This window comes from Oncorhynchus clarkii, chromosome 6, assembly GCF_045791955.1.
Source record: "Oncorhynchus clarkii lewisi isolate Uvic-CL-2024 chromosome 6, UVic_Ocla_1.0, whole genome shotgun sequence".
Classification (NCBI taxonomy): Eukaryota; Metazoa; Chordata; class Actinopteri; order Salmoniformes; family Salmonidae; genus Oncorhynchus; species Oncorhynchus clarkii.
This window is the reverse complement of record NC_092152.1, coordinates 12,219,758-12,247,718: the sequence shown is the minus strand read 5'-3', so window position 1 is coordinate 12,247,718 and position 27,961 is coordinate 12,219,758. Positions and strand designations below refer to the sequence as shown.

The 27,961-nt window shown below is 42.6% G+C and overlaps 1 protein-coding gene across 2 annotated transcripts in view; it reads right to left on the bottom strand.

The window, feature by feature from the left end:
• Positions 1-27,538, bottom strand: part of LOC139410624 (SH2B adaptor protein 3) — a 52,189-nt gene extending 24,651 nt beyond the window's left edge. Inside the window, exons 1-2 of one of the 2 annotated variants that reach the window (XM_071155948.1) lie at positions 27,303-27,538; positions 11,372-12,349 (exon numbers count right to left, since the gene is read on the bottom strand). In XM_071155948.1, the coding sequence (XP_071012049.1) occupies positions 11,372-12,322 (951 nt within the window). In that variant the 5' untranslated portion in view covers positions 12,323-12,349; positions 27,303-27,538. The remainder of the gene's footprint in view (positions 1-11,371; positions 12,350-27,302) is intronic. The other variant, XM_071155949.1, reaches the window with a different exon arrangement.
• Positions 27,539-27,961: the final 423 nt, after the last annotated feature.

Below are 27,961 nucleotides of genomic sequence, written 5' to 3'. Positions count from 1 at the left end.
GCTTTAAAGGTTGATTAAAAAGAACCAGGGAGTACTAAAGCAAGTTCTTTCATCACTCATCATGTTTCCTGGAACTGGAGAGTGCTAATTGAGTTACTGGTTTGGCTGGTTCAGGCCACATGTTCATATGCTTACTTGTGGTGCACAGGGTGACTGAAATGAACACTGCATGTTGCTTTGTAAGTTTGAAACATACTCCGTGTCAACACACAGATGGGTGATGAGGTTTGGCAGAGTAAAAAGTATTTTCCATTCCATTTTAATTCCATTCTGTCATGGGTTAACCAGAGAGAGGTAATAGATTTAAATACAAACAATAAGTAAACTAAAGCTAAACCTGAATTTATCTTTATCACTGCAATACTGTGGAGCAAAATTAGGCAATATTGCCCTTAAGATTCTTTTTTAAACAAAATGGGGAACAGATCCTTTTGATCTGGATAAAGCATACCGAAAAAACATCACAGTGTTTCCTGGAAAATATATTTAAAGATGCACAATGCAGAAATCACTTCGCCATTTCCTTGAAGCTAAAATTATAATTTAGTTTTGTGTGACAAACAAGCAAATATAGTGTAGAGAAAGATTGTACCATCTAAACCGCTGTGAAATATATTTTCCAAAACCAAAAATATTGTATTTTCAGCTGTTTGAAGCTGGTGTACAAAACCGAATGTACCAGACAGGGAAGAATAGAAATAGAGCACATAGAACACACACCACTTCTTAGACATGCTTTCAATGAGAAGGACAGATCTATAACTCACATTTCTATGTGAATTTGATCAGATCGCCCAAAAAGTAACTTATTGCAGCTTTATTTAAAAAAATATATAAATCAAGACAAGCAATTAAAGTGAAAGCAACTATTTCTCACTTTTGGTTACTCATCTCTTGATGCGATATACACGCACAAACACGTGCATAGATCCAAACAGGAACATTACCATCAGGGAACAGTCATGCACACACACACACACACACACACACAGTGAAACCATGTGGTGAAGATTAAGTTGTAAAGTCACAAACACTGGCACCATCACACATCAAACAACATACTTTGAGGCCGTGCAACAAAAAACGAGGGCCCGTTTACTCAAGAATGCATTATAAAGCGTGGGCAAGGTAACAGGAAACATCTAGTCCTGGATGAGAGCCTTGTGTTCTAATCCATTGGCAACCTAGGCAGAACCTCAGCTGTCTCCTAAAACAAAGGGTCTATCTCTTAAAAATAACACCACCAGAGCCGTGTGTTAAAATGAGCCATTTCTGCTCTGTTCTTTAAAAAGGTTGCTTCGGGTTTCTACTTTTAGTAAGAGCCAAACAGTACGTCTCTGTAACTAGGCTAACCCTACATTTAAAAAAATATGAATAATGTACTTCTGTGAAATCTGACAGCAGATTATCTGCCCAGTTTATCGGCTACACAAACACCATCTTTTAAAAAAAGTTAGGACTCCCCTGCCCTGGAGCTTCTCATGCAAAGAAATTAATCAGCTAACACCCAGCTTCCTCTTTCTGCAAAATGACCCGACTGGTGTCGCCATTGTAGTTCAGATACACATAGCCCTCAATTAAATGTTACTATATTTGCAGGGTTGCTGCTATGCTATGCGCAGGCAGTGCATGGGCATCACACACACACAACCACAGTGACCTCAGCAAAATCCAACTATAGCCTTTAGTTTATCTTTCATATCTTTTCCAAAACATGAATTCAGACCAATACATGGAGAGAAATGTATTGTGCTGTAGTACATGTATTAAATATGGTGCTGCAGAACATTATTAAATATGGTGCTGTAGTACATCTATTAAATATGGTGCTGCAGAACATTATTAAATATGGTGCTGTAGTACATCTATTAAATATGGAACATCTATTAAATATGGTGCTGCAGAACATTATTAAATATGGTGCTGTAGTACATCTATTAAATATGGTGCTGTAGTACATCTATTAAATATGGTGCTGCAGAACATTATTAAATATGGTGCTGTAGTACATCTATTAAATATGGTGCTGTAGTACATCTATTAAATATGGTGCTGCAGAACATTATTAAATATGGTGCTGTAGTACATCTATTAAATATGATGCTGTAGTACATCTATTAAATATAGTGCTGTAGAACATCTATTAAATATGGTGCTGTAGTACATCTATTAAATATGGTGCTGCAGAACATTATTAAATATGGTGCTGTAGTACATTATTAAATATGGTGCTGTAGTACATCTATTAAATATGGTGCTGTAGTACATCTATTAAATATGGTGCTGTAGTACATCTATTAAATATGGAACATTAAATATGGAACATCTATTAAATATGGTGCTGTAGAACATCTATTAAATATGGTGCTGTAGTACATCTATTAAATATGGTGCTGTAGTACATCTATTAAATATGGTGCTGTAGTACATCTATTAAATATGGTGCTGTAGTACATCTATTACATATGGAACATCTATTAAATATGGTGCTGTAGAACATTATTAAATATGGTGCTGTAGTACATCTATTAAATATGGTGCTGTAGTACAGCTATTAAATATGGAACATCTATTAAATATGGTGCTGTAGAACATCTATTAAATATGGTGCTGTAGAACATCTATTAAATATGGTGCTGTAGAACATCTATTAAATATGGTGCTGTAGTACATCTATTAAATATGGTGCTGTAGAACATCTATTAAATATGGTGCTGTAGAACATCTATTAAATATGGTGCTGTAGTACATCTATTAAATATGGTGCTGCACATGACAGCCCGCTTGGAGTTTGCCAAAAGGTACCTAAAGACTCTCAGACCATCAGAAACAAGATTCTCTGGTCTGATGAAACCAAGATTGAACTCTTTGGCCTGAATGCCAAGCGTCATGTCTGGAGGAAACCTAGCACCATCCCTACGGTGAAGCACGGTAACGGCAGCATCATGCTGTGGGGATGTTTTTCAGCGGCAGGGACTGGGAGTCTAGTCAGGATCAAGGGAAAAATGAACGGCACAAAGTACAGAGATGTCCTTGATGAAATCCTGCTCCAGAGCACTCAAGACCTCAGACTGGGGTGAAGGTTCACATTCCAACAGGACAACGACCCTAAGCACACAGCCAAGACAACATAGGAGTGGCTTCGGGACAAGTCTCTGAATGTCCTAGAGTGGCCCAGCCAGAGCTCAGACTTGAACATCTCTGGAGAGACCAGAAAATAGATGTGCAGCGACGCTCCCCATCCAACCTGACAGACCTCGAGAGGATCTGCAGAGAAGAAACGGGAGAAACTCCCCAAATACAGGTGTGCCAAGCTTGTAGAGTCATACCCAAAACTCGAGGCTGTAATCACTGCTAAAGGTGCTTCGACAAAGCGCTGAATAAAGTGTCTGAATACTTACGCAAATGTGATATTTCAATTTATTGTTTTATAAATTCTCTAAAAATCAGTTTTTGCTTTGTCATTATGGGGTATTGTATGTAGATCGATGAGGAAAATGGTAGAAATGTTAGAATAAGGTTGTAAAGTAACAAAATGTGGAAAAAGTCAAGGGGTCTGAATACTTTCCAAATGTACTGTATATGGAGACTGAATGACAAAAACAAGGGGTTAAATACATGTAAAAAAAGAAAATGTTTCATGCTCTTTCTTATATCTCTCAGACATGGGACAGACACCCAGAACAAACTTCCTTTCGTTTTTTTGTGGGACAATCTGTTATTCTACGTAGTGAATCTGGTATTCATTGTGTTTGTATGAGCTAATAGCAGTAAGGCCAAAAATGAATTGATCAAATATAATAATTTTTTATACTTTAATGAGTCTTAAAATTCAAAATCAATTAGCAAAATGAGCCTTGGAATGACCCCCCCCCCCACCCCCCAAACTATACAAGTAACTCGTAAACAGTACTGCCAGTTTGCTGCACGCACAAAACAAATATTAGCCTGCAAGGCTCTTGATTCAGGAGGGGATTCTCTGGTGTTACCAAGCAAATGCTTCATTTTGGAAAAAGCTAACCACTTACAAAAGCTAGATAGCCAACTAGCTCCTAAATTAGCAAAACAAAAAAAGCAACTGCAGAGCATTTAGCACATTTTAGACAGTTAACTTCATAGTTGTAAGATATTTAGCTGGCAAACATTTAGTTGTGAATTCCATACTGTAATTAGATCATAGTGACTCATAAGGCTCCGGTCGCTTGTCGTTGTGTGCTAGTAAACAAACACTTAACTAGGGACTTATAAATACATTTGATTTAAAAAAAAAATAATAATTATAGCCCTTCTTACATCAATTAAAAAGAAAAAGTTAACGGTATTGACATTATTGAAAAACCATCCCATGGCTTTTTCATAATACCCAGGTATACGGTATACCGCCCAAGCCTCGTAGAAACCCACCAAACTATTGGGCAACAACAAATTCAATCCCTTTTAGACCTGGATAAAACATGTCACTGCAATAATGAAAATCTGGCAGTAGAAAGACTAAATATGACCTTTCAGCTTCCCTATCAAATCAAAAAATGTCAAGCAGACAGCCTAAAAAAAATGTACAATGACAAATGGTTTGATGAATGCAAAAACCTAAGAAAGAAATTGAGAAATCTAATCAACTAAGAACACAGAGCCCAAGAAAACCTGAGTCTATACCTTCACTATGGTGAAACACTAAAACAGTACTGAAATACAATAAGGAAAAATAAGGAACAGCACATCAGAAACTAGCTCAGTGTAATTGAAGGATCCATAGAATAGAACCACTTCTGGGAAAATTATAACACACTAAACAAGTTATCTATCCAAAATGGAGCTGTATGGATAAACCACTTCTGCAATCTTTTTGGCTCTATAACGAAGAATAAACAGCAAAAACAAATCTTAGAATCAGCAATTAAAGACTACCAGAACCCACTGGATTCTCCAATTACATTGAATGAACTACAGGACAAAATACACACCCTCAATCACAAAAAGGCATTGATAGTGTTGATGATAGTGTTGATAGTATCCTAAATGAAATTTGAAAATATACAGACCACAAATTCCAATTGCCCATTCTTAACAACTCTTTAACTGCTCTGGCATCTTCCTCAATATTTGGAACCAAGGACAGACGACCCCCTCCCCCCCAATCTACAAAAATAGACAAATTTGACCCCAAAAACTACTGTGGGACGTGCGTCAACAGCAACCCTGGGAAAATCCTCTGCATTATCATTAACAGCAGAATCCTACACTTCCTCCGTAAAAACAATGTCCTGAGCAAATGTCAAATTTAGCTTTGTACCAAATTACCATTTGACAGACCACATATTCACCCTGCACACCCTAATTGACAAACAAAAACAAAGCCAAGTCTTCTCATGCATGAGGGTCTGCTATACAAATTGTTGGAAAGCAGTGTTTAGGGGAAAACATTCTAAAATCTGTGTACAGAAACTGGCAAAAAAAACTGATTTATTTCCTCAGGGCCGTGGGGTGAGACAGGGATGAAGCTTGAGGCCCACCCTCTTCAACATAAACATTAATGAATTGGCGCGGGCACTAGAACAGTCAGCAGCACCCGGCCTCACCCTACAAGAATCTGAAGTCAAATGTCTATCTGGTGCTTCTGTTTTGATATGTCGGCTATGTGCCTTTTTTTCAGGTATTTCTGTCCTTGAGCAGTTCTTGTCTATTAATGTCCTGTATTATGTCATGTTTCATGTGGACCCCAGGAAGAGTAGCTGCTGTTTTTTGCAACAGCTAATGGAGATCCTAATAAAATACCAACCAAGGAGGGCCTACAGCAGCACCAAGATCTTCTGTACAGATTCTGTCAGACCTGGGCCCTGACAGTGACTCTCAGTAAGACAACAATAATGGTGTTCCAAAAAAGCTCCAGTTGCCAAGACCACAAAATCAATCTAGACACCGTTTCCCTAGAGCACACAAAAAAACTAAACCTTGGCCTAAACATCAGCGCCACAGGTTACTTTCACAAAGCTGTGAACGACCTGAAAGAGAAAAATGGCCTTCTACGTCATCAGAACAAACATACAATTCGACATCCCATTTAGGATTTGGCAAATATCCGAATAAAATATTGAAATATTGATCATTCATTTGACCAAGAGCGAGAGAAACAGCACCCATCTGTCTCCCTATGTGTAGACCATGTATCGGATGGCATGTCATACTCTTTCTGGACAAACAGCATCAGATACATGGGCTAGATACAGTAAGACAGAGCAGTGCGGTTTCACTTGCTAGTTTCAGCAGAAGAGGCGAAAGCAAGAGACCTCACTCTCGCCAAAATCTGTCCAAAATAAGACAATGCGATTTTATGGGCATAATATGCAGACCTAAGCTTGTCGCCTGCATTTCCGCCTTTGGGACAATGACTCACATTATTAGGGCAGAGACATGAGCATCTCGTCATTATATACAGATCTCTGGTTTCAGCCAGTTGCGAATTAGAAAGGAAAGTTGGAGGTTGCACAGTGCACTGTTTGGATGCTGGCTTCCCCTAAAGTAAATAGAAGTTTTGCCAATATTATATAATTACTCCTGTCTAAATAAAATTATACAAATACTTTCCCAGAGAGCTGGACTAGTGCATAGGCCTACAACCTATTTAGGAAGTAGGCCATTTGGGCAGCACACGTGGCAATAGGCCTAGCTGACTGAGTTGCGGTTGTCAATGAAAAGCATATCAAAAAGTGTGAAGATAACGTGTCTTGAGTCTAATTTTAACCAACCAATAATTCACTAAATGGGACAAACAAATTGAAAGACTCTGTATGTAGAATTCTACAAAAAATATCCTTTGTGTACAACGTACAAAAAAATATATTAATGCATGTAGAGCAGAATTAGGACGATACCCGCTAATGATCAAAATCCAGAAAACAGCCGTTAAATTCTACAACCACCTAAAAGGAAGCGATTCCCAAACCTTCCATAACAAAAGCCATCACATACAGAGAGATGAAGCTGGTGCTGGGGCTCTGTTCACAAACACAATAAGACCCCACAGAGCCCCAGGACATCAACACAATTAGACGGAACCAAATCATAAAACAAAAAGATAATTACTTGACACATTGGAAAGAACTAACCAAAAAACAGAGCAAACTGAAATGATATTTGGCCCTAAACGGAGAGTACACAGTGGGAGAATGCCTGACCACTGTATTTGTATTTATTATGGATCCCCATTAGTTGTGGCCTCTTCCTAGGGTCCAGCAAAATTAAGGCAGTTATACAATTTTAAAAACATTACAAAACATTCAGAGATTTCACAACACACTGTGTGCCCCCCTACTCCACCACTACCACATATCTTCAACACCAAATCTGTGTGTGTGTGTGTGTGTGTGTGTGTGTGTGTGTGTGTGTGTGTGTGTCTAGTGCGTATGTAATCGTGTGTCTGTGTTTGAATTGCTTCACAGTCTCCGCTATTCCATAAAGTGTATTTATATCGTTAAAAAAAAATTCCATGTAGTCATGGCTCTATGTAGTACTGTGTGCCTCCCATAGTCTGTTCTGGACTTGGGGTCTTACAACAGACTTGGGGACTGTTAAGACACTTTTTGTGGGGTATGCAGGTGTCCGAGCTGTGTGCCAATAGTTCAAACAGACAGCTCGGTGCCTACAACATGTCAATACCTCTCATAAATACAAGTAGTGATTAACTCAATCTCTCCTCCACTTTGAGCCAAGAGATTGACATATTATTAATGTTAACTCTCTGTGTACATCCGAGGGCCCCCCCTGCTGCCCTGTTCTAAGCCAATTGTAATTTTCCAAAGTCCCTTCTTGCAGCACCTAACCACACGACTGAATAGTAGTCCAGGTGTGACAAAACTAGGGCCTGTAGGACCTGCCTTGTTGATGGTGCTGTTAAGAAGACAGAGCAGAGCTTTATTATAGACAGACTTCTCCCCATCTTAGCTACTGTTCTATCAATATGTTTTGACCATGACAGTTTATAATCCAGGGTTACTCCAAGCAGTTTAGTCACCTCAACATGCTCAAGTTCAACATTATTTAATTACAAGATTTAGTTGAGGTTTAAGGTTTAGTAAATGATTTGTCCCAAATACAATGCTCTTTGTTTTTTAAATATTTAGGTCTAAATGATTCCTTGCCACTCACTCTGAAACTAACTGCCGCTCTTCGCTAAGTTGACATGTATAGTGTCGAGTCATTTACTCAAAGCCAGTGGCATGTCATTAGTAAAGATTGAAAAAAAGCAAGAGGACTAAGCTGCCCTGGGGAATTGCTGATTCTACCTGGTTTATGTTGGAGGGGCTTCTACTAAAGAACACCCTATGTGTTCTGTTAGACAGGTAACTCTTCATCCACAATATAGCAGGGGGTGTAAAGCCATAACACAGATGCAGCAGACTATGATCGATAATGTCAAAAGCCGCACTGAAGTCTAACAAAACAGCCCACACAACCATTTTATCATCAATTTCTCAGTCATTTGTGTAAGTGCTTGTATAATGTCCTTCCCTGATTCAAAATTAAGGAAAGTTTTGACAATGTACAGACTCAGTGAGCAAAGCCACCGTAGGCAGACCTGGCTCTCAAGAGAAGACTGGCTATGTGCCCACAAAATGAGGTGGAAACTGAGCTGCACTTCCTAACCTCCTGCCAAATGTACGACCATATTAAAATAGACATATTTCCCTCAGATTACATTGAAAAGGGCAACCAGTGAAGCAAACATTGTAAATATAAACTATACTGAACAAAAAAATATAAACGTAACATGCAACAATTTCTAATATGTTTCTGAGTTACAGTTCATAGAAGGAAATCAGTCAATTGAAGTGCCCCACAAAGGCTTTATTACAGACATAAATATTCCTCAGCCTTCTTCATCTTGATTTGAGGATGGATGGATTATCTTAGAAAAGGATAAATGCTCACTAACAGGGAAGTAAACACATTTGTGCACAACAGATTAGAGAAATAAGCTTTTTGTGAGTATTAAACATTTCTGGGACCATTTATTTCAGCTCATGATACATGGGACCAACACTTCACATGTTTTATATTTTTGTTCAGTATATATGCATCTGTCCATTTTCTGTTTTGTACTTCAACTATTTGCACATTGTTACAACACTGTACATAGCATTAATATAACATTTGAAATGTCTATATTCTTTTGAAACTTTGTGAGTGATATGTTTACTATTAAGTTAAATAACAAATCAGAAATACTGTTTATTATCTATTCGAGAGAGAGAGAGAGAGAGAGAGAGAGAGAGAGAGAGAGAGAGAGAGAGAGAGAGAGAGAGAGAGAGAGAGAGAGAGAGAGAGAGAGAGAGAGAGAGAGAGAGAGAGAGAGAGAGAGAGAGAGAGAAGAGAGAGAGAGAGAGAGAGAGAGAGAGAGAGAGAGAGAGAGAGAGAGAGAGAGAGAGAGAGAGAGAGAGAGAGAGAGAGAGAGAGAGAGAGAGAGAGAGAGAGAGAGAGAGAGAGAGGGAGAGAGAGAGAGAGAGAAAACATATGAATGACCTGGTAAGAACGTATGGTGAGTGGTGTGATGATGCGTTTTATATTTGTTGTTGTAAAGTGATCCTTTAACGTTCATATATATATATAGTGCCTTATATATATTTGACTTTGACTTGACCTGGGTTTATTTTTGAACCATTCCATTGTAGATTTTGCCTCTTTTACGCCAAACATAACGTTTTGCATTGTTGCCAAAAAGTTCAATTTTGGTTTCATCTGACCAGAGCACCTTCTTCCACATGTTTGGTGTGTCTCCCAGGTGGCTTGTGGCAAACTTTAAACAGCACTTTTTATGGATATCTTTAAGAAATGGCTTTCTTCTTGCCACTTCCATAAAGGCCAGATTTGTGCAATATACAACTGATTGTTGTCCTATGAGGGAATGTTAATGTCTGTGTGCTACGGTCTACAGATATTCTCTGGCTTTGAGCATTGCCAAGATTCCACAGAAATAGTGCAAGGTCTTTATACACACACACACACACTTCTGAGTGGAAGATTTAATGGAGCTGCAGCATTACATCTCTCAAACAGTCTTCAGCAACAAATGTGAACTTGGTTGTGATAAAACACCAGATGCTGGCAGAGCTGCCTTCTAAATATACATTATTAGTACAGCCTTTTCAAAGCCTTGTTGTGCTTAACCAAAAACTCTCGGGTCTACATCCACGACTGGTTTACAAATGTCTGGTTTTAATGTTCTCTAAAAAGGTTTCTTGGTTTTCCAGCTCTGACAATCTGACATGGGCAGCCTGCTATGTGTGGCTGACTACTACCCCCAGGCTACGTAAAACTGGGTGTGTGAATCCAGCAGCCTGCTATGTGTGGCTGACTACTACCCCCAGGCTACGTAAAACTGGGTGTGTGAATCCAGCAGCCTGCTATGTGTGGCTGACTACTACCCCCAGGCTACGTAAAACTGGGTGTGTGAATCCAGCAGCCTGCTATGTGTGGCTGACTACTACCCCAGGCTACGCTACTGGGTGTGTAATCCAGCAGCCTGCTATGTGTGTGTGAATCCAGCAGCCTGCTATGTGTGGCTGACTACTACCCCAGGCTACGTAAAACTGGGTGTGTGAATCCAGCAGCCTGCCCACTCACTGCCCTCTCTGGGGTTATGCGTTGGCCCGGCCAGCTATGGTTCTCTCCTTCCGTTCAGACGAGTACACCTCGAAACAGACACAGTAACACTTCTGCTCCGTAGCATGCAGATTATATTTCTGACAGTACAGAGGCTTGATATAGGCTACATATCAGGCTTCTCTACAGACCTTGTGAAGTTACTAATGTTAACACTCAAAACAACAGCCCAACATGGTTACTGCCCAGAGAAGTAAACTGCAGCAGAGACAGGAAAGTGTGGGAGGTCAGCTGAACTGAAACTTTCATGTCAAGCTTTAGATCATTTGCATTTGACAGCCAGTGTAGGTGGAGCAGCCTAAACTATGTTCATTTCTCACGCACCTCTCACAAAACAAGACAATCGTCACCAAACAAAACAATCGTCACCAAACAAAACAATCTTCAGATAGGAATAATAGAAGTCCTTTGAAATTGGTACAGGACCTGGGGAGGGGACCTACCAGGGACCAACCAGGGACCAACCAGGGACCAACCAGGGACCAACCAGGGACCTACCAGGGACCTACCAGGGACAACCAGGGACAACCAGGGACAACCAAACCCTGGTCAGAAACATCACTGTTAAATGATCAGCACTCCTAAAGCAGCAATTACCTACAGTAGGTGAAGCCCAATTTGATAAGATAAAAGCCCAACAGAAAGAATCAGATGAATTTAGTGGTAGGGGAGAGCCCAGTCCAGCAGCTGGAATCAGGTGGCTTTAGTTTACCTTGGGGGGGTCGTAGAGCTCCAGCTGGAACCTCTCTCCTGCCAGGCCCTCTCTGATCTTCCTCACAAGCAGGCGGCAGCGCTGCCAGCGATGCTGTGTGTCCGAGATAGTGTCGTCAACCACCAGGTACTTCAGCTGGCCCTCCTTGCAGCTGCTTGCAGCCTGCGGCCTGCGCTTCCCACTCTGCCTACGGACAAACCTGCTATTCAGCCGTTCTAGGAAGTGGGTGGACGTGGGGGAGGCCGAGGGCGTGGTCTCGTGGGAGGGGTTCCCAGTCAGCGCTGACGACGATAAGGCCGTCACTTCCTCCAGCGCCCCACCCATTCCCCTGTCCACCAGCCTGCTGGGCTGCAGGTCCTGAAGGGGCGGCGGGGGCTTCTTAAAGAGACGGCACACGCTTTTCCTGATCTGGCTGACGGAGAAGTGTGTAACTTCAGCAGCAGTGAAGGAAGTCGAGGTGGGGATGTACCGTTCAGACGCAGGCCGCCCCTCCGACACAGTCACCTCCTCCAGGCTGCGGCTCTGGATGGGAGCTCGAGCTCGGAGCACCGGGTTGGCTGCCGAGCACCGGATGGGGTTCCCCTGCTCCCGGCTCACCGGCACGGGCTCCGTCTTTGGGGCCAGAACGCCAGACCGGCCCGCCTCCCTGTAGTCCAGCGCCTCGGAGGAGGTGGTGATGCGGAGCCGGCCCATCATGGGGGGAGGGGTCGATGCAGGGAGTTCTTTGGCCACCTCACTGTGGAAGTGCTGCTGGAACAGCTCACTGAACTGCTTGGAGAAGCTGTCCGGTGGGACGACATCGTGCACTGGCCACTCCCTGGCAAAGTTCCGGTAGTGGTTGGCTAGTTCTCGGGCCGTGGCAATGGCATGCAACTCGCAGAACTCCCTCCAGCCACGAGGCACTGCAACCAAAGCTGTGGTCGTAGCCTGATGGATAGTGTTACCATTCATTGCAGTAACCAGAACAGCTGAGAATCACTACAAATGAGATGTGTTGGTGGGGGGGAGAGAGAGAGAGATATTATTAAAAGGGTGCAATTTTAATACATTCACTTACATTTGAGATATAACAATAGATACAGACCAAAGGTCTATTTAATTCAATTTAAAACCTTCTACTTTAACAGACACCAAAGACCAAAGTAGGGGAAAAGTACCATGCACGACACGCGGACATTCGGAGAAGGAGATTTATCTACCATAAATCAAATTTCAACAAATCCAATTTGATTACAGGTTAACTAACTGCTGCACTTAATAATGATGTCATATGATTTATTGGGAGATAGGCCAAACACACACTACATCCTTCATGAAGAAGATTGCTCTAAATCTGAATATCAACCAGAGAAAAGGTTAATGTAGAGACCAAATGATTATAGTAGCCTGAGTCAAACTATAAAAGTATATTTCCTGAAGAAATGTGTTTGATTGCTTGCCTTGAAGTATTTATGGTTGTAGCAAAGTAAGTCTATTTATCACTATGGCCATCGAAATGCATTGAATTTAATGTGAATATGGCTATAGTAGAGACTGTTCTCCCCCAGCGCCGTATTGTTTTTGTTGACTAAATGAAGTGGAGCAGCTTGTTAAGGAAACATTCTGTACCTGTTCTACTGTTCTATCGCACGTGCATTGATGTCTGAGGGGGTCAACAGTGGTGGTTGGTTGCAGTAACTCCTTTGTTGGTGTAATATCCCAAACAGATGTGGCAGTTTCACTTTTATTTATTTTTTAAAGTTATTTTTTAAATATATATATTTTTTTTATCAGTTCAAGCACTGGAGCTTATGGAAGAAAGCAAATAATATTAAGAGTACATGTAAGATTGAGTATTCTTGCTTTGAGCTAGCACACTAATTAGGGAAAGGTAGTCTACATTGACAAGAACGTCATGCCTCAACTACACAAATTACTAAAAAGTCTCAACCCTGGATGATACAGGAGTCTTGACACTTTGCTCCTAGCTATATTTACATATCTACCTCAACTACCTCGTACCCCTGCACATCGACTCGATACTGCTACCCAGTGTATACAGCCCCGTTCCCGTTACTCACTGTGTATTTATTATGTTTCTATTAGTTCTATATATTGTCTCTCTGCATTGTTGGCAAAGGCCCATAAGTAAGCATTTCACTGTAATCTGCATCTATTGTTTACGAAGCATGTGACAAATAACATGTGATTCGATGACGCAAATAGGCCTAACTGATAAATTGAATTTGTCTTATGAATAATCAAATGTATTTGTCACATGCTTTGTAAAACAGGTGTAGACTAACAGTGAAATACTTCCTTACCAGTAGACCCTACCCTACATACAATTTTTCCAACTTTGCAGCAATGTGGAAATTGTTGTTTTTAATACACCATGAAAGTACATCATTCCAGCACAGAGTTTTGTTGGTTGTTGAATAACGTGTAGTATTACAAAACTAAAACTGAGATCTGCCTTGTTCCCAGTTTCACTGCCTGCTGAGGGTTAAAAACAACAGTAATCCTTGTTACTGGGACGCCACATCTCTGTTGCTCCCCCTCTGTTAGCGAGAGCTGAGGCAGGGAGCAGCATGGTGGGGCTAGAGGAGAGCAATAAAAACCTGATTAGATTAAACCCAGATCAGTTTTATACGCTTTACACAGGGAAAAGGCCACATGAATGGAGCCAATATAGTAATGTGAGAGTAAATGAAGGGCAGATTGAGGGAGTTGGCTTCAGCATTTCTCAAATGGATGCTACAACTGGGGACTTCTCCTTATTAAAGAGGAGGGTCTCATGATAAGGCCTAATGGTGTCAATAAACACACAAGGCTGTTCTCTATGGCCTCTCCCTCACTTGAGATAGAAGACCAAGGCTGATGAAACTCAAAACCTCCACCATACGTGATCTGTTTTTCACATGGTGGACAGAGACGTCACAATGTGTGTCAGAGGCGTTGACAGCATCCAGAAATATTGCATCACCAACCATCAATGTCCCACTACCATTCTTCTCCGCCCCCATAGCCCCTGTACGCATGCTCCCGCTGGTACTCCCACCCCTGCCGCTGGCCCCCAGATGGCTGTTTCTATCAGTGTAGCCAGCCCAGCCATGACTCAGCAGCCTCCAGCACTGTAAGACACACTTCCTCTCCTTCACTGTGTGCCTGCCTCGCCCTAGGCTGTCTGTCCCCCTGCATTTCCTTTAGGCTCAGCCGTGTGCCGAGTGACACTGTCCTAACCCTCCAGTGACACTGCCCTAACCCGCCAGTGACATTGTCCTGGCCTACTGGAGGCAGAGCAGCACAACCCTCACCTTGTCCTAGTGGAAGCCCTCTAAACAGGGTGGACCTAATTATATCTCATAGGTTAGTATCTGTGCTCACACAATAAAGTGTTCCTTGTGACCCCCGTTGGGAACGGTGGTTACTTTAGGCCATGGAGTAGACAGAAGATCCCTCCCTCCTCAAGCCTGCTGCAATGGACCCAGTGAAGAGCTCATCCCAGTCAGATGGCAAACACTCATCTTGAACCCAGCACGACACAGAGAGAATCCTGACTGTTTTATTAAGGCTGTTTTACGCAAGAGAAAGACATCTACCACAACCCCTGTACTATTAGCATACATTAACAACTGTCAGAGTAGCCATCCCCTATTACCACACAATAACTTTGATCCAATCCCAAACAGTGTTGTTGATTCTCTGAATTGCACAGGTTTGGTGTTTGAATGCAAGGTGTTTCTAAGGAAGTACAAAACACTGACAAGCAGGGAACCAAGAGAAGTGGGCATGTAAAAGCCTCATGTGCTTTGGCCTGGCTCTCGGAGGAAGGGAGAGAACCCAGGTGGCAGACTCACTGAGACAAAAGAAAGCTCTAGCGACCAGTGGCACTAAGGCAGCAATCTCAGGAACAGGAAACCCTGCCCTGCCTTGGCAACCGTCTCCAACACAAACCGTACCCTACAGTACCCTGGCCTGGAAACTGTGGGAGCCAGCTCTCATTCAGCTCACTACCCTGAGCCAGATAGGAAGCTGAAACACAAAGTGTGTCGGTCAGCTGGCCGTTCCACAGCAACGAGACGGGTCTGTCAGCTGGCCGTTCCACAGCAACGAGACGGGTCTGTCAGCTGGCCGTTCCACAGCAACGAGACGGGTCTGTCAGCTGGCCGTTCCACAGCAACGAGACGGGTCTGTCAGCTGGCCGTTCCACAGCAACGAGACGGGTCTGTCAGCTGGCCGTTCCACAGCAACGAGACGGGTCTGTCAGCTGGCCGTTCCACAGCAACGAGACGGGTCTGTCAGCTGGCCGTTCCACAGCAACGAGACGGGTCTGTCAGCTGGCCGTTCCACAGCAACGAGAGCATATCGGTATAGGCCGGGATGTGTAGACTTTGTTCTGTTTTCTGCGTCAACTTTGTCTATGTGCGTAAAGAAATAATATATATATTATGAAAAAGTGGTTGTAAAGTGTAGGCTTCTAGTGGGATAAGCCTATATCTCAACGGCAACTGGACCTTTTCTCTACCTCTCTGGTAGCTTATGGGTACTTTACCAAAGTAGTGGATTCCACTTTGGCAGAAGAGGGACATAATTCCTAACCTTTGTCCCCAGTCCTTCAACATGCTTACTCACAACAATGCAAGCTCCACACAACACAATGTGGCTATTCTTATGACGCACTGAAACAACAATTTCCCAGATTTAGAAAATAGAGAATGAAGTAGCGAAGGCCAAGCCAAATGCAGGGAACAAGTAAGGATTTTCCCTGTGTCAGACAGGTAGGGGTGAGAGAGGGAACTGACGGAATGAATAGTTTACTATACAGAAACAATAACATTTCCTAAAGAAAGTGTGTGTGCCTGCTTGTCCTGAAGTATTTATGGTTGTGAAAGTTGTTTAGGTGTTGGCAGCTTTTACTGTTATGGCGTTTAAGGCTAAATTGATAGGCCAATAACAAAAGGTGTGGCGAATAACAAGTGTTTTTGCTTTCAGCAAGCACACTAATAAAACAAATGCAATAAAAATAAAGGAAATGAGCTGTTCTACAGTACAAAAGCACATTTGGCATGCTTCAGCAAGCACACGCATTTCTAGTAGCCTAATGCTATGCTAACAAACACCATGAAAGTTTTAATCTGGGAATGCAGAAGCAAATCTTGTGTGTTAGCTAGCTACTTTGTTTACTTTGGTTGGAGGAAGTGGCAACATCTGAACTGGTGAAGACAGTAGATTTAGCCCCTCCCTACTACTGAACCATCTGACCTAAGCAGGTACTTTCCGGTTCAATTATTCACCTCAAGTACCCCTTTATTCATCATGAAAACCTAAACGCGCCATTTCTCTAGAGAGAAATCAAATCATTCATGAGAAAAACCAAGTCAAGAAGTATGTGGGACGCTGGGCTGAAGGGAGTTGTTTAACCTAGTTCAGCGCGGAAACGTGATAACTACAACGACCATAATCTATTGCGCCTGTTCTTTCCGGCTCGGACAGAGATGGATGCACTTCTACACCTGCTACGTAGATGCACACAGAATGCATGCAGCCCGCGAACCGCATTAGAGAGAAGAAAGTACACAACCACAAGAGAGAGGGATAGAGACAGTTCATGAAAGTACGCCGTATCTACTTTGAAGAACTAGTACAATGATTGTCAGACAGCTCTGCAGCATACTTCGGCAGGCGAGTTAAATAGGATGACCAAAGACAGTACAGTATGGGGAGAACAGAGACAACGTTGTCTGGCTGACTGCTGCTGCCTGAGCAGAAATGAGAGGATGACTTTGAAAGAATGAAAAATAATAAAGTAATATACACAACTGAAATATTGTACTATTCATAGAAATGTCCTAGTGATGTCTACCCAATGTGGACCTGACAGAGACGATGGAATATTGTTTTGGCAATTGAATGTTCACTATTTTGGGCTATGAAATTTCCATTCAAAAATCTATAAAAAAATCATTTGAATGTAATTATTTCATAATGCATTTAATGATACCATTTTTTATCAAACCAAGTGGAGAATGAACGAGGACACCTCCCACACCTCATCAAAGACACGCCCTGGGGCACGGATGGTTGGAGGCCATTGGAGTGGACTCAGCCCTAGTGGTTGGAGGCCATTGGAGTGGACTCAGCCCTAGTGGTTGGAGGCCATTGGAGTGGACTCAGCCCTAGTGGTTGGAGGCCATTGGAGTGGACTCAGCCCTAGTGGTTGGAGGCCATTGGAGTGGACTCAGCCCTAGTGGTTGGAGGCCATTGGAGTGGACTCAGCCCTAGTGGTTGGAGGCCATTGGAGTGGACTCAGCCCTGGGGCATGCAGGGATGGAGGTCATTGGAGTGGGCTCAGTACTACCAGACAAACAAGTTACTTCACTCCTCACGCAAATTAAATCAGTCACTCACCAAGTAAGCTACACGGTCATATGCCAAGAAACAGGCCAAGAGCCAACTCTTATCAGAACTCAAACAGAGTAGTCAGCATACGTCAAACCAGGGGTTCCCCATCCATCTGTTAGGCTACTGGTCCAAGGAACCACTAGTTGAGCAATTCTTACAAGAAGAGGGGAAAGCAGTAATCAGATGAGTAAAGTATTTTGCTCAACTATTTTGAACTGGAATAAATTCTGCACTTATTACCAATGACCAACACAATTCCAGTCAAAGTAGAAGATGGTCAGAAATACTGTAGCCTACCATGACCATATCCAACCCCATTTGTTGTCACCATCATGTATCCAAGTGGTTTTCAAACTTTTTGACCCACGACCCCCAAAAAGGAATGATACAAAGCTTGCAAACATGCTCGCACAATCCCTGTGCAAATGTAGCCTGTTATTACAGCCATAAACAGTAATGCATTTACAAAATGCAATCTAGGCTACAGAAATAAACTGTGTTTTACACCTGCATTTAGAGCTGAAAGTCATTCATGTTAGCAGCCAATATCAGCTTGGGATACAGTGCCTTCAGACTTGACTTATTTCACTTGTTGTGTTACAGCCTGAATTCAAAATTGATTTTTTTTAAATAACCTCACCCATCTATAAAATCATGGTAAACATTATTATTGAACATAGTGATTCCATGCAACTTATGTGACTTGTTTAACCAAATGTGTACTCCTGAACTTAGTAAGGCTAACAAATGGGCTGAATACTTAGACTCGACACATTTCATTTTTTTATTAAATTTGTAAAATGTCTAAAGACATAATTCCACTTCGACATTATGGGGTATTGTGTGTAAGCCAGTGATAATTTTTTTTTTAAATTAATCTAATCCATTTAATCCATTTTAAATTTAGGCTGTAACATAAGAAAATGTACTTAAGAATACTTTCTGAAGGCACTGTATATCATGTCATTTCTCTGGAGTCCAGAGCAAGAAAAATCACACGGCCAACTTGTAGAGGAGAAAAGCACGTTCTGTCTGCACCGCGTCATGTCTTTGGAAGACAGCTTGCCTGCAGAGTGACAGCCAGGTAGTTCTTCCTATCAAATATCATCCAATAATATTGAAGGCGGTGCGATGTTCCGGCTGCTTATCTATAGCCAGTAGCCACTCAAGCTAGGTCTATCTGAAATGTAAAAATGATCAATCAAATCGCCAGGTAGCTTATTGCTCTGGCTAAGACGAGTCAGTAGTAGATCGCTCTGGCTAAGACGAGTCAGTAGTAGATCGCTCTGGCTAAGACGAGTCAGTAGTAGATCGCTCTGGCTAAGACGAGTCAGTAGTAGATCGCTCTGGCTAAGACGAGTCAGTAGTAGATCGCTCTGGCTAAGACGAGTCAGTAGTAGATCGCTCTGGCTAAGACGAGTCAGTAGTAGATCGCTCTGGCTAAGACGAGTCAGTAGTAGATCGCTCTGGCTAAGACGAGTCAGTAGTAGATTGCTCTGGCTATGATGAGTCAGTAGCAGATTGCTAAACTGTATTTTATATGGGTGATAAACGTAGACCTACTCGGTTTTTGGCAGGCAAAATGGGAGGAAATTAAACAAGTTATTTCTGGTCAATAATCTGGATATGCGCACTTGCCTTTGTGCACCAATGCTGAGGACTGGTCATTGGTCAACAATCAAGACGCACAACTGTTTGGTTCTGAAGCATAGATGATAATTTAAGGACGATTTGAGGGCAGTGGGTTGAACAACAATGCTAAAGAATGTATTTTAAAATATGGGGGAAATTATACCGCCACTGAAAAGGGCACTTTAGAGACTGGAAGGGTAACGGGGCAGGTAGAGGTAGAGCCCTGTCTGTTGGAGACTGGAAGGGTAACGGGGCAGGCAGAGCCCTGTCTGTTGGAGACTGGAAGGGTAACGGGGCAGGTAGAGCCCTGTCTGTTAGAGACTGGAAGGGTAATGGGGCAGGTAGAGCCCGGTCTGTGCACATGCCTGCTCTCACTCCCTCTCACTGTCTGAGCTATGTTTGAGAGTTCCTACTTCAACTTCTCCACTCCACTTCCTGTAGGCTGCTGACTTGTCTTGATACCCCCCACCAAACATACACTAAATCTTTCAATGATTCTGTCTTTTATCAATTGAAGTTCCTCATATTTTCAAAGCATGAACCAAGCTCATTCACAATGAGTAGAGAGCCCCAACACTCAAGTGAACCACAACAGCACTGCATGTAGGCTACACTACCTACTTATAGGCCTACAATTAATATCCACTAACAAAAACAAACAAGTCTCTCATTACTGTTTCCATAGACACACAAAGACCCCCCCCACCTCAACACATGGGTTCCAACATAGTACACAGGCACACACAAATCATAGTCTTCTCTCCTGCCATGCATGTGTACAGTAGTAAATAAAATAGATGATCTATGCGGAAGATTAAACTACCAACGGGACATTCAAAACTGTAATATCTTATGCTTCACGGAGACGTGGCTGAATGACGACACTATCAACATACAGCTGGCTGGTTATACGCTGAACAGCGGCATCTGGTAAAACAAGGGGCAGCGGACTATGTATTTTTGTAAATAACAGCTGGTGCACGATATTTAAGGAAGTCTCGAGCTATTGCTCACCTGAGGTTGAGTATCTCATGATAAGCTGTAGACCACATTATCTAACGAGAGAGTTTTCATCTGTATTTTTCATAGCCGTTTTACATACCACCACAGTCAGAGGCTGGCACTAAGACAGCATTAAATGAGCTGTATTCCGCCATAAGCCAACAAGAAAAGGCTCACCCAGAGATGGCACTCCTAGTGGCCGGGGACTAATGCAGGGAAACTTAGAAATTTGGTCAAACGGATTTATCAGCATGTTCAATGTGCAACCAGAGAAGAAAAAAAACTCTGGACCACCTTTACTCCACACACAGAGATGCATACAAAGCTCTCCCTCGGCCTCCATTTGGCAAATCTGACCATAATTCTATCCTCCCGATTCCTGCTTACAAACAAAAATTAAAGCAGGAAGCACCAGTGACTAGATCAATAAAAAGGTGGTCAGATGAATCAAATGCTAAGCTACAGGACTGTTTTGCTAGCACAGACTGGAATATGTTCTGGGATTCCTCCGATGGCATTGAGGAGTACACCACATCAGTCACTGGCTTCATCAATAAGTGCATTGATGACGTCATCCCCACAGTGACCATACATACTAGAGGTTGACCGATTCATTGGAATGGCCGATTAATTAGGGCCGATTTCAAGTTTTCATAATCTGAAATCTGTATTTTTTTGCCGCCGATTTTGATTTTTTAAACATTTTTACAATTTTAGTTATACAGATTTTCACCTTGTCAGCTCGGGGGATCCAATCTTGCAACCTTACAGTTAACTAGTCCAACGCAATAAGGACCTGCCTCTCTCTCGTTGCACAAGGAGACTGCCTTACGCGAATGCAGTAAGCCAAGGTAAGTTGCTAGATAGCATTAAACTTATAAAAAACAATCAATCATAATCACTAGTTAACTACACATGGTTGATGATATTACTAGATATTATCTAGCGTGTCCTGCGTTGCATATAATCTGACTGAGCATACAAGCATACAGGTATCTAAGTATCTGACTGAGCGGTGGTAGGCAGAAGCAGGAGCGTAAACATTCATTCGGACAGCACTTTCGTGCGTTTTGCCAGCAGCTCTACGTTGTGCGTCAAGCATTGCGCTGTTTATGACTTCAAGCCTATCAACTCCCGAGATGAGGCTGGTGTAACCGAAGTGAAATGGCTAGCTAGTTAGCGCGCGCTAATAGCGTTTCAAACGTCACTCGCTCTGAGCCTGTGGTTGTTTCCCTTGCTCTGCATGGGTAACGCTGCTTCGATGGTGGCTGTTGTCGTTGTGTTGCTGGTTCGAGCCCAGGTAGGGGCGAGGAGAGGGACGGAAGCTATACTGTTACACAGGAAATATGAAAGTGCCTATAAGAACATGCAATAGTCATAGGTTAATGAAATACAAATGGTATAGATGGAAATAGTCCTATAATAACTACAACCTAAAACTTCTTACCTGGGAATATTGAAGACTCATGTTAAAAGGAACCACCAGCTTTCATATGTTCTCATGTTCTGAGCAAGGAACTGAAACGTTAGCTTTCTTACATGGCACATATTGCACTTTTACTTTCTTCTCCAACACGTTGTTTTTGCATTATTTAAACCAAATTGAACATGTTTCATTATTTACTTGAGGCTAAATTGATTTTATTGATGTATTATATTAAGTTAAAATAAGTGTTCATTCAGTATTGTTGTAATTGTCATTATTACAAATAAATTGTTCAAAAAAATCTGCCGATTAATCGGTATCTGCTTTTTTGGTCCTCCAATAATCTGTATCGGCGTTGAAAAATCATAATCGGTCGACCTCTAATACATACCACAACCAGAAGCCATGGATTACAGGCAACATCCGCACTGAGCTAAAGGCTAGAGCTGCCGCTTTCAAGGAGCGGGACTCTAACCCGGAAGCTTATAAGAAATCGCACTATTCCCTCCGATGAACCATCAAACATGCAAAGCGTCAATACGGGCCTAAGATCGAATCGTACTACATGCTATGACGCTTGTCGGATGTGGCAGGGCTTGCAAACCATTACAGACTACAAAGGGAAGCACAGCCGAGAACTGCCCAGTGACCCGAGCCTACCAGATGAGCTAAACTATTTCTATGCACGCTTTGAGGAAAACACTGAAACATGCATGAGAGCACCAGCTGTTCCGGAAGACTGTGTGATTACGCTCTCCGCAGCCGATGTGAGTAAGACCTTTAAACAGGTCAACATTCACAAGGCCGCAGGGCCAGACGGATTATCAGGACGTGTACTCTGAGCACGCGCTGACCAACTGGCAAGTGTCTTCACTGACATTTTCAACCACTCCCTGTCCGAGTCTGTAATACCAACACGTTTTAAGCAGATCACCATAGTGCCTCTACCCAAGAACACTAAGGTAACCTGCCTAAATGACTACCGACCAGTAGCATTCACGTTTGTAGCCATGAAGTGCTTTGAAAGGCTGGCCATGGCTCACATCAACACCATTATCCCAGAAACCCTAGACCCACTCCAATTTGCATACCGCCTCAACAGATACACAGAAGATGCAATCTCTATTGCACTCCACACTGCCCTTTCCCACCTGGAAAAAAGGAACACCTATGTGAGAAAGCTGTAGTCAATGAATAGCACGGGGTTCAACACCATAGTGCCCTCAAAGCTCGTCAATAAGCTAAGGACCCTGAGACTAAACACCTCCGTCTGCAACTGGATCCTGGACTTCGTGACGGGCCACCCCCAGGTGGTAAGGGTAGGTAACAACACATCCGCCACGCTGATCCTCAACACGGGGGCCCCTCAGGGGTGCGTGCTCAGTCCCCTCCTGTACTCTCTGTTCAGTTGTGACTGCACGGCCAGGCACGACTCCAACACCATCATTAGGTTTGCTGATGACAACAGTGGTAGGATGATCACCGACAACGACGAGACAGCCTATAGGGAGGAGGTCAGAGACATGGCGGTGTGGTGCCAGGACAACAATCCCCCCCTCAACGTGATCAAGACAAAGAGGATGATTATGGACTACAGGAAGACAGAGCACGCCCCATTCTCATCGACGAGGCTGCAGTGGAGAAGGTTGAAAGCTTCAAGTTCCTTGGTGTCCACATCACCAACAAACTAACATGGTCCAAGCACACCAAGACAGTCGTGAAGAGAGCGACACAAAACCTATTCCCCCTCTGGAGACTGAAAAGATTTGGCATGGGTCCTCAGATCCTCAAAAGGTTCAACAGCTGCACCATCGAGATCATCCTGACTGGTTGCATCACTGCCTGGTATGGCAACTGCTCGGCCTCCGAACGCAAGGCAGTACATAGGGTAGTGCGAATAGCCCAGTACATCACTGGGCTCAAGCTTCCTGCCATCCAGGACCTCTATACCAGGCGGTGTTAGAGGAACGCCCTAAAAATGGTCAAAGACTCCGGCCACCCTAGTCATAGACGGTTCTCTCTGCTACCGCATGGCAAGCAGTACTGGAGCGCCAAGTCTAGGTCCAAGAGGCTTCTAAACAGCCTCTACCCCCAAGCCATAAGACTACTGAACACCTAATCAAATGGCTAACCAGACTATTTGCATTGCCCCCCCCCCCTACACCGCTGCTACTCTCTGTTGTTATCATCTATGCATAGTCATTGTAATAACTCTACCTACATATTACCTCAACTAACCGGGTCCCCCATGCACATTGACTCTGTACCCCCGTCTAGCTATTGTCATTTTACTGCTGTCTAGCCGTCAAGTCAGTGAGGCCTCAAGACACCACAAAGCAAACCTCCCTAGCTGTCTGTCAATTAGGCCTAAAGACACCACATATCAACCCTCCCTAGCTGTCTGTCAATTAGACCTAAAGACACCACATAGCAACCCTCCCTAGCTGTCTGTCAATTAGGCCTAAAGACACCACATATCAACCCTCCCTAGGCGTCTGTCAATTAGGCCTAAAGACACCACATAGCAACCCTCCCTAGGCGTCTGTCAATTAGGCCTAAAGACACCACATAGCAACCCTCCCTAGCTGTCTGTCAATTAGGCCTAAAGACACCACATAGCAACCCTCCCTAGGCGTCTGTCAATTAGGCCTAAAGACACCACATAGCAACCCTCCCTAGGCGTCTGTCAATTAGGCCTAAAGACACCACATAGCAACCCTCCCTAGCTGTCTGTCAATTAGGCCTAAAGACACCACATAGCAACCCACCCTAGCTGTCTGCCAGTGAGCAGCACTCATCTCAAACACACAGGGCTGAAGAAAGGGTTTGCATATCACCAACTCAGATCATAACACACTCTTCCCCTGTGGGAGGGGTCCAAACTTACTGTGAGGGTCTCTCTCTCTCTCTCTCTGTACCAGGGCGCAACATAAGCATTCCTTTGAGGTAGAAGGACAGCCTTACATTAAAACTAGCTTAGGCCCTAATAAGAGGGCCGGTCACTGTGGTCAGCAACATACTAGGCAGCAGTGCCTCTAGGCTGAGAAACACTGATCTACACTTACATTACTGTAGGGCCGATGAGGGTCAGAGCTCGTGCACCAGTGAAATCTATGGAAATCTTGTTAACGCTTAAAGGAACGGAAAGAATAGTTGGTGATAACATCTCTTTAAAAGGACATGTATTCATGCATGGCAGAAGCTGATCCATGTGTGCTTACGGTCTTAAAGTTTCAGAGTCTGCAAAGGGCTTGAGATGTGAAAAGCACCAGGAATAGACAAGCATACGTGTAGGCATGCAAGAAACATCATAGCCTAACAACATGCAACTAGAACACAGAGGTGAACATAGTGATACATATTCCTTTTGCCCTTCAAGAGACTTTAAAGAAGTCCTTTCAACACTTCATCTCACCAGACGCACACCTCTACTTTGAAGAGAAAAACTTAGGATTTGTTTTGTGTATAAAAGCTGGGTTCAGGCAGACGAGCACGCTCTGACACACACCTCTTAGGCCTATAGGTTTGCTGAGATAATTATTGTTTTGATTTAAGTCTATAACAAAGGAATTGTGCAACAGCACCAGCTTCCCCAATTGTTCCTCTCTTCTGCATCCTGTAATCATGTGTACGACTGATGTTTCCATGCGAGTCACCCACAACAGAGCTCATCAGAACGCCATTTATTCTGCCGATTGAGCTTGTATACACATTTCAAACATATAGGCTAATAGTTATCTGCTAAAGCCCTAAAGCAAGTAGTTTTGGGAACCAGCATAGGTAAGAACAAAAATATTCCCAAACAGGTTTTTGTGAGCTGGTACCAAAATCCACCAATACAGACATACTGTAAATGATGGTGACATAATTGAACATTCTGCAAAAGATAGGCTTACGTATTGATGTCACATTCTCCTAAAACCGTGCACACCGCTCTTCAACTTTCTAGGCTTTTTTGCTCCTATTTGGTATAGCCTGGAAGTAAAAAAAAAAAAAATGGCCCTCTGATTTGTACACATTTGTTGTCGGAATGGTCAGAATCGTTGGCCTTATGCAAAACGAATTTGAATGAATTTGTCAGGCATTGGACTACCTTTAACCAATCAGAAAACCAAATATTTTTTGTGCTGTTTGTGCCATCATTCTATTACCAAACTTTATATCTGCACTGTTCTTCAAGTAAATGTGTTTATATTAACAATTTCACTTGAAATTGTTAAACGTAGACCTTGTGCATAGAGTTGTATGGTTTGTTTAACTTTGCAATTATTGATTTTTGTTTGACATTTTAAAGTGACTGATCTGAGTCTCAGCATCGCTCCGTTACCATGGAATTGCCCTAATCCAAACCCTAACATTTTGGGGTTCAGGCTGAGGCTGGTTTTACACCCCACCAAGCGTTCACCTTAGTAAACATCACTGACACTTGCATAAATAAATGCAGTGTGTAGTGCAGTCACAAAGCGGTTTGAGGAGACTCTACAGAGTAGGCTACTTCTAGTGAAGGGAAAATCCAGCCGAAGCTCACCCATAGTTCTTGGAAAGACACTGATAGCCAGTCCAAGGGATATTCAGTATGGATTCCAAGTCTCTGATCTTTGTGTGTGCCCCCCAAGCAGCAAGTGACATATTTTAAGAAATTGTGAAACAACCACCCTCTGAGAAACCAAAGGACAAGTACAGGCTACTTTGTGCTGACTACTGCTTGGTTATCTTCAGTAGAGTTGCATAATGTTGCTAGAAGGGGCCCACATTCAGGAAGGCAACATCTTGTACAGCATACAGACATGTACTAGAACACATGCATGTCTGACAAGTAAGAATCATAACAGCTTTATAATTCCATGTCTATCTGCAATGTTCACTCACTAATGCCAACCAGGTGTTCAAAACAACACCAATTCCATATAATGAAAGATTTACTATGTTTCTGAACGCAGCCCAAGGTCATTCAGTAGGCAAACGTTTCAGATATACATTATTTCTTATTTCAACATGTCAGAGGCATGTTAGTTTTACATAACACTTTATTAATGTTACACAACGTTAACTTGCTGAACAGGTCACAGGTGTGTGACAGTAAAAACAGTAATACATCGCCATTCACAAAGTTTGGCAATTTTAACTAAATCCCGTTTGTGGTCTGGCGTGGTTGTCTTTCTGAGAATATCTTTGCTAGTTATCAAATGTTTTGCAAGAAACTACCCAAAGAAGTGACAAACCAGTAACTTAGTCACGTCGGGGATGGAGAGGACGGCCCTTTAAATGTAAATCCAGAAATGTACACATTTCTACAGTGGCTAGCTAAACACAGTTGGACTTTATGATAAAACTTTACCGAAATTAGCTACTATGTGTGGACAATTAACTACAAGCAAGCTATCTGATTTTTAACGACACTTAGTCCAACGATTGGCGCTCTGTTTTGAGCACTTCGGAAACAAGACCAAATTTGACACAAGACTCTTGACAATAGGCTATACTCACGTTCTCTGTTATCTTGGATGTGCACCCATAGCACGACGACATACCAAAAACGTGGACGTAGCATAACCCATATGCGTTGTGAAACATTTATAATAACTAAAACAAACTTCGGTACATACTAATAATACATAAATACTTAGAATGTACCTGCAAGCCCAAAAGCCCGTTGCTTTCTCTCGCATGTTGAATGTGTTTTCAGGAACGAAACTGACTGATGTGAAGCCAGCAACATTGGCGAGATCGAGGTCGTTAGTTCCGGGTGACGTTTTAGAAAAACCTTCACAATAAAAGTACAGAACTAAAGGAAATAAAAAAGGACGAACATGACGTCAGTGAAATCAAATTAATGATGAAGCCAGAGGTCTTAACGACACATTTCGGAAAGTATTATGAATTGTTAGATACTACTGCACTGTTGGAGCTAGGAACACAATAATTCCACTACACCCGCAATAACATCAGCAAAATATGTGTATGTGACCAAAACAATTGTATTTTATTTTATTGCAGGAAATGATGACTGACAATGTTATGTAGCCTAAGTAAAATACTTATTTTACTATTGCATAATCAATATCTAACCTCAAAGAGAATCGAAATGATGTCTGTGTCAAGCCCATGGAACAATTCAGGGCGGATAATCTGGGAAAGAATTTGCA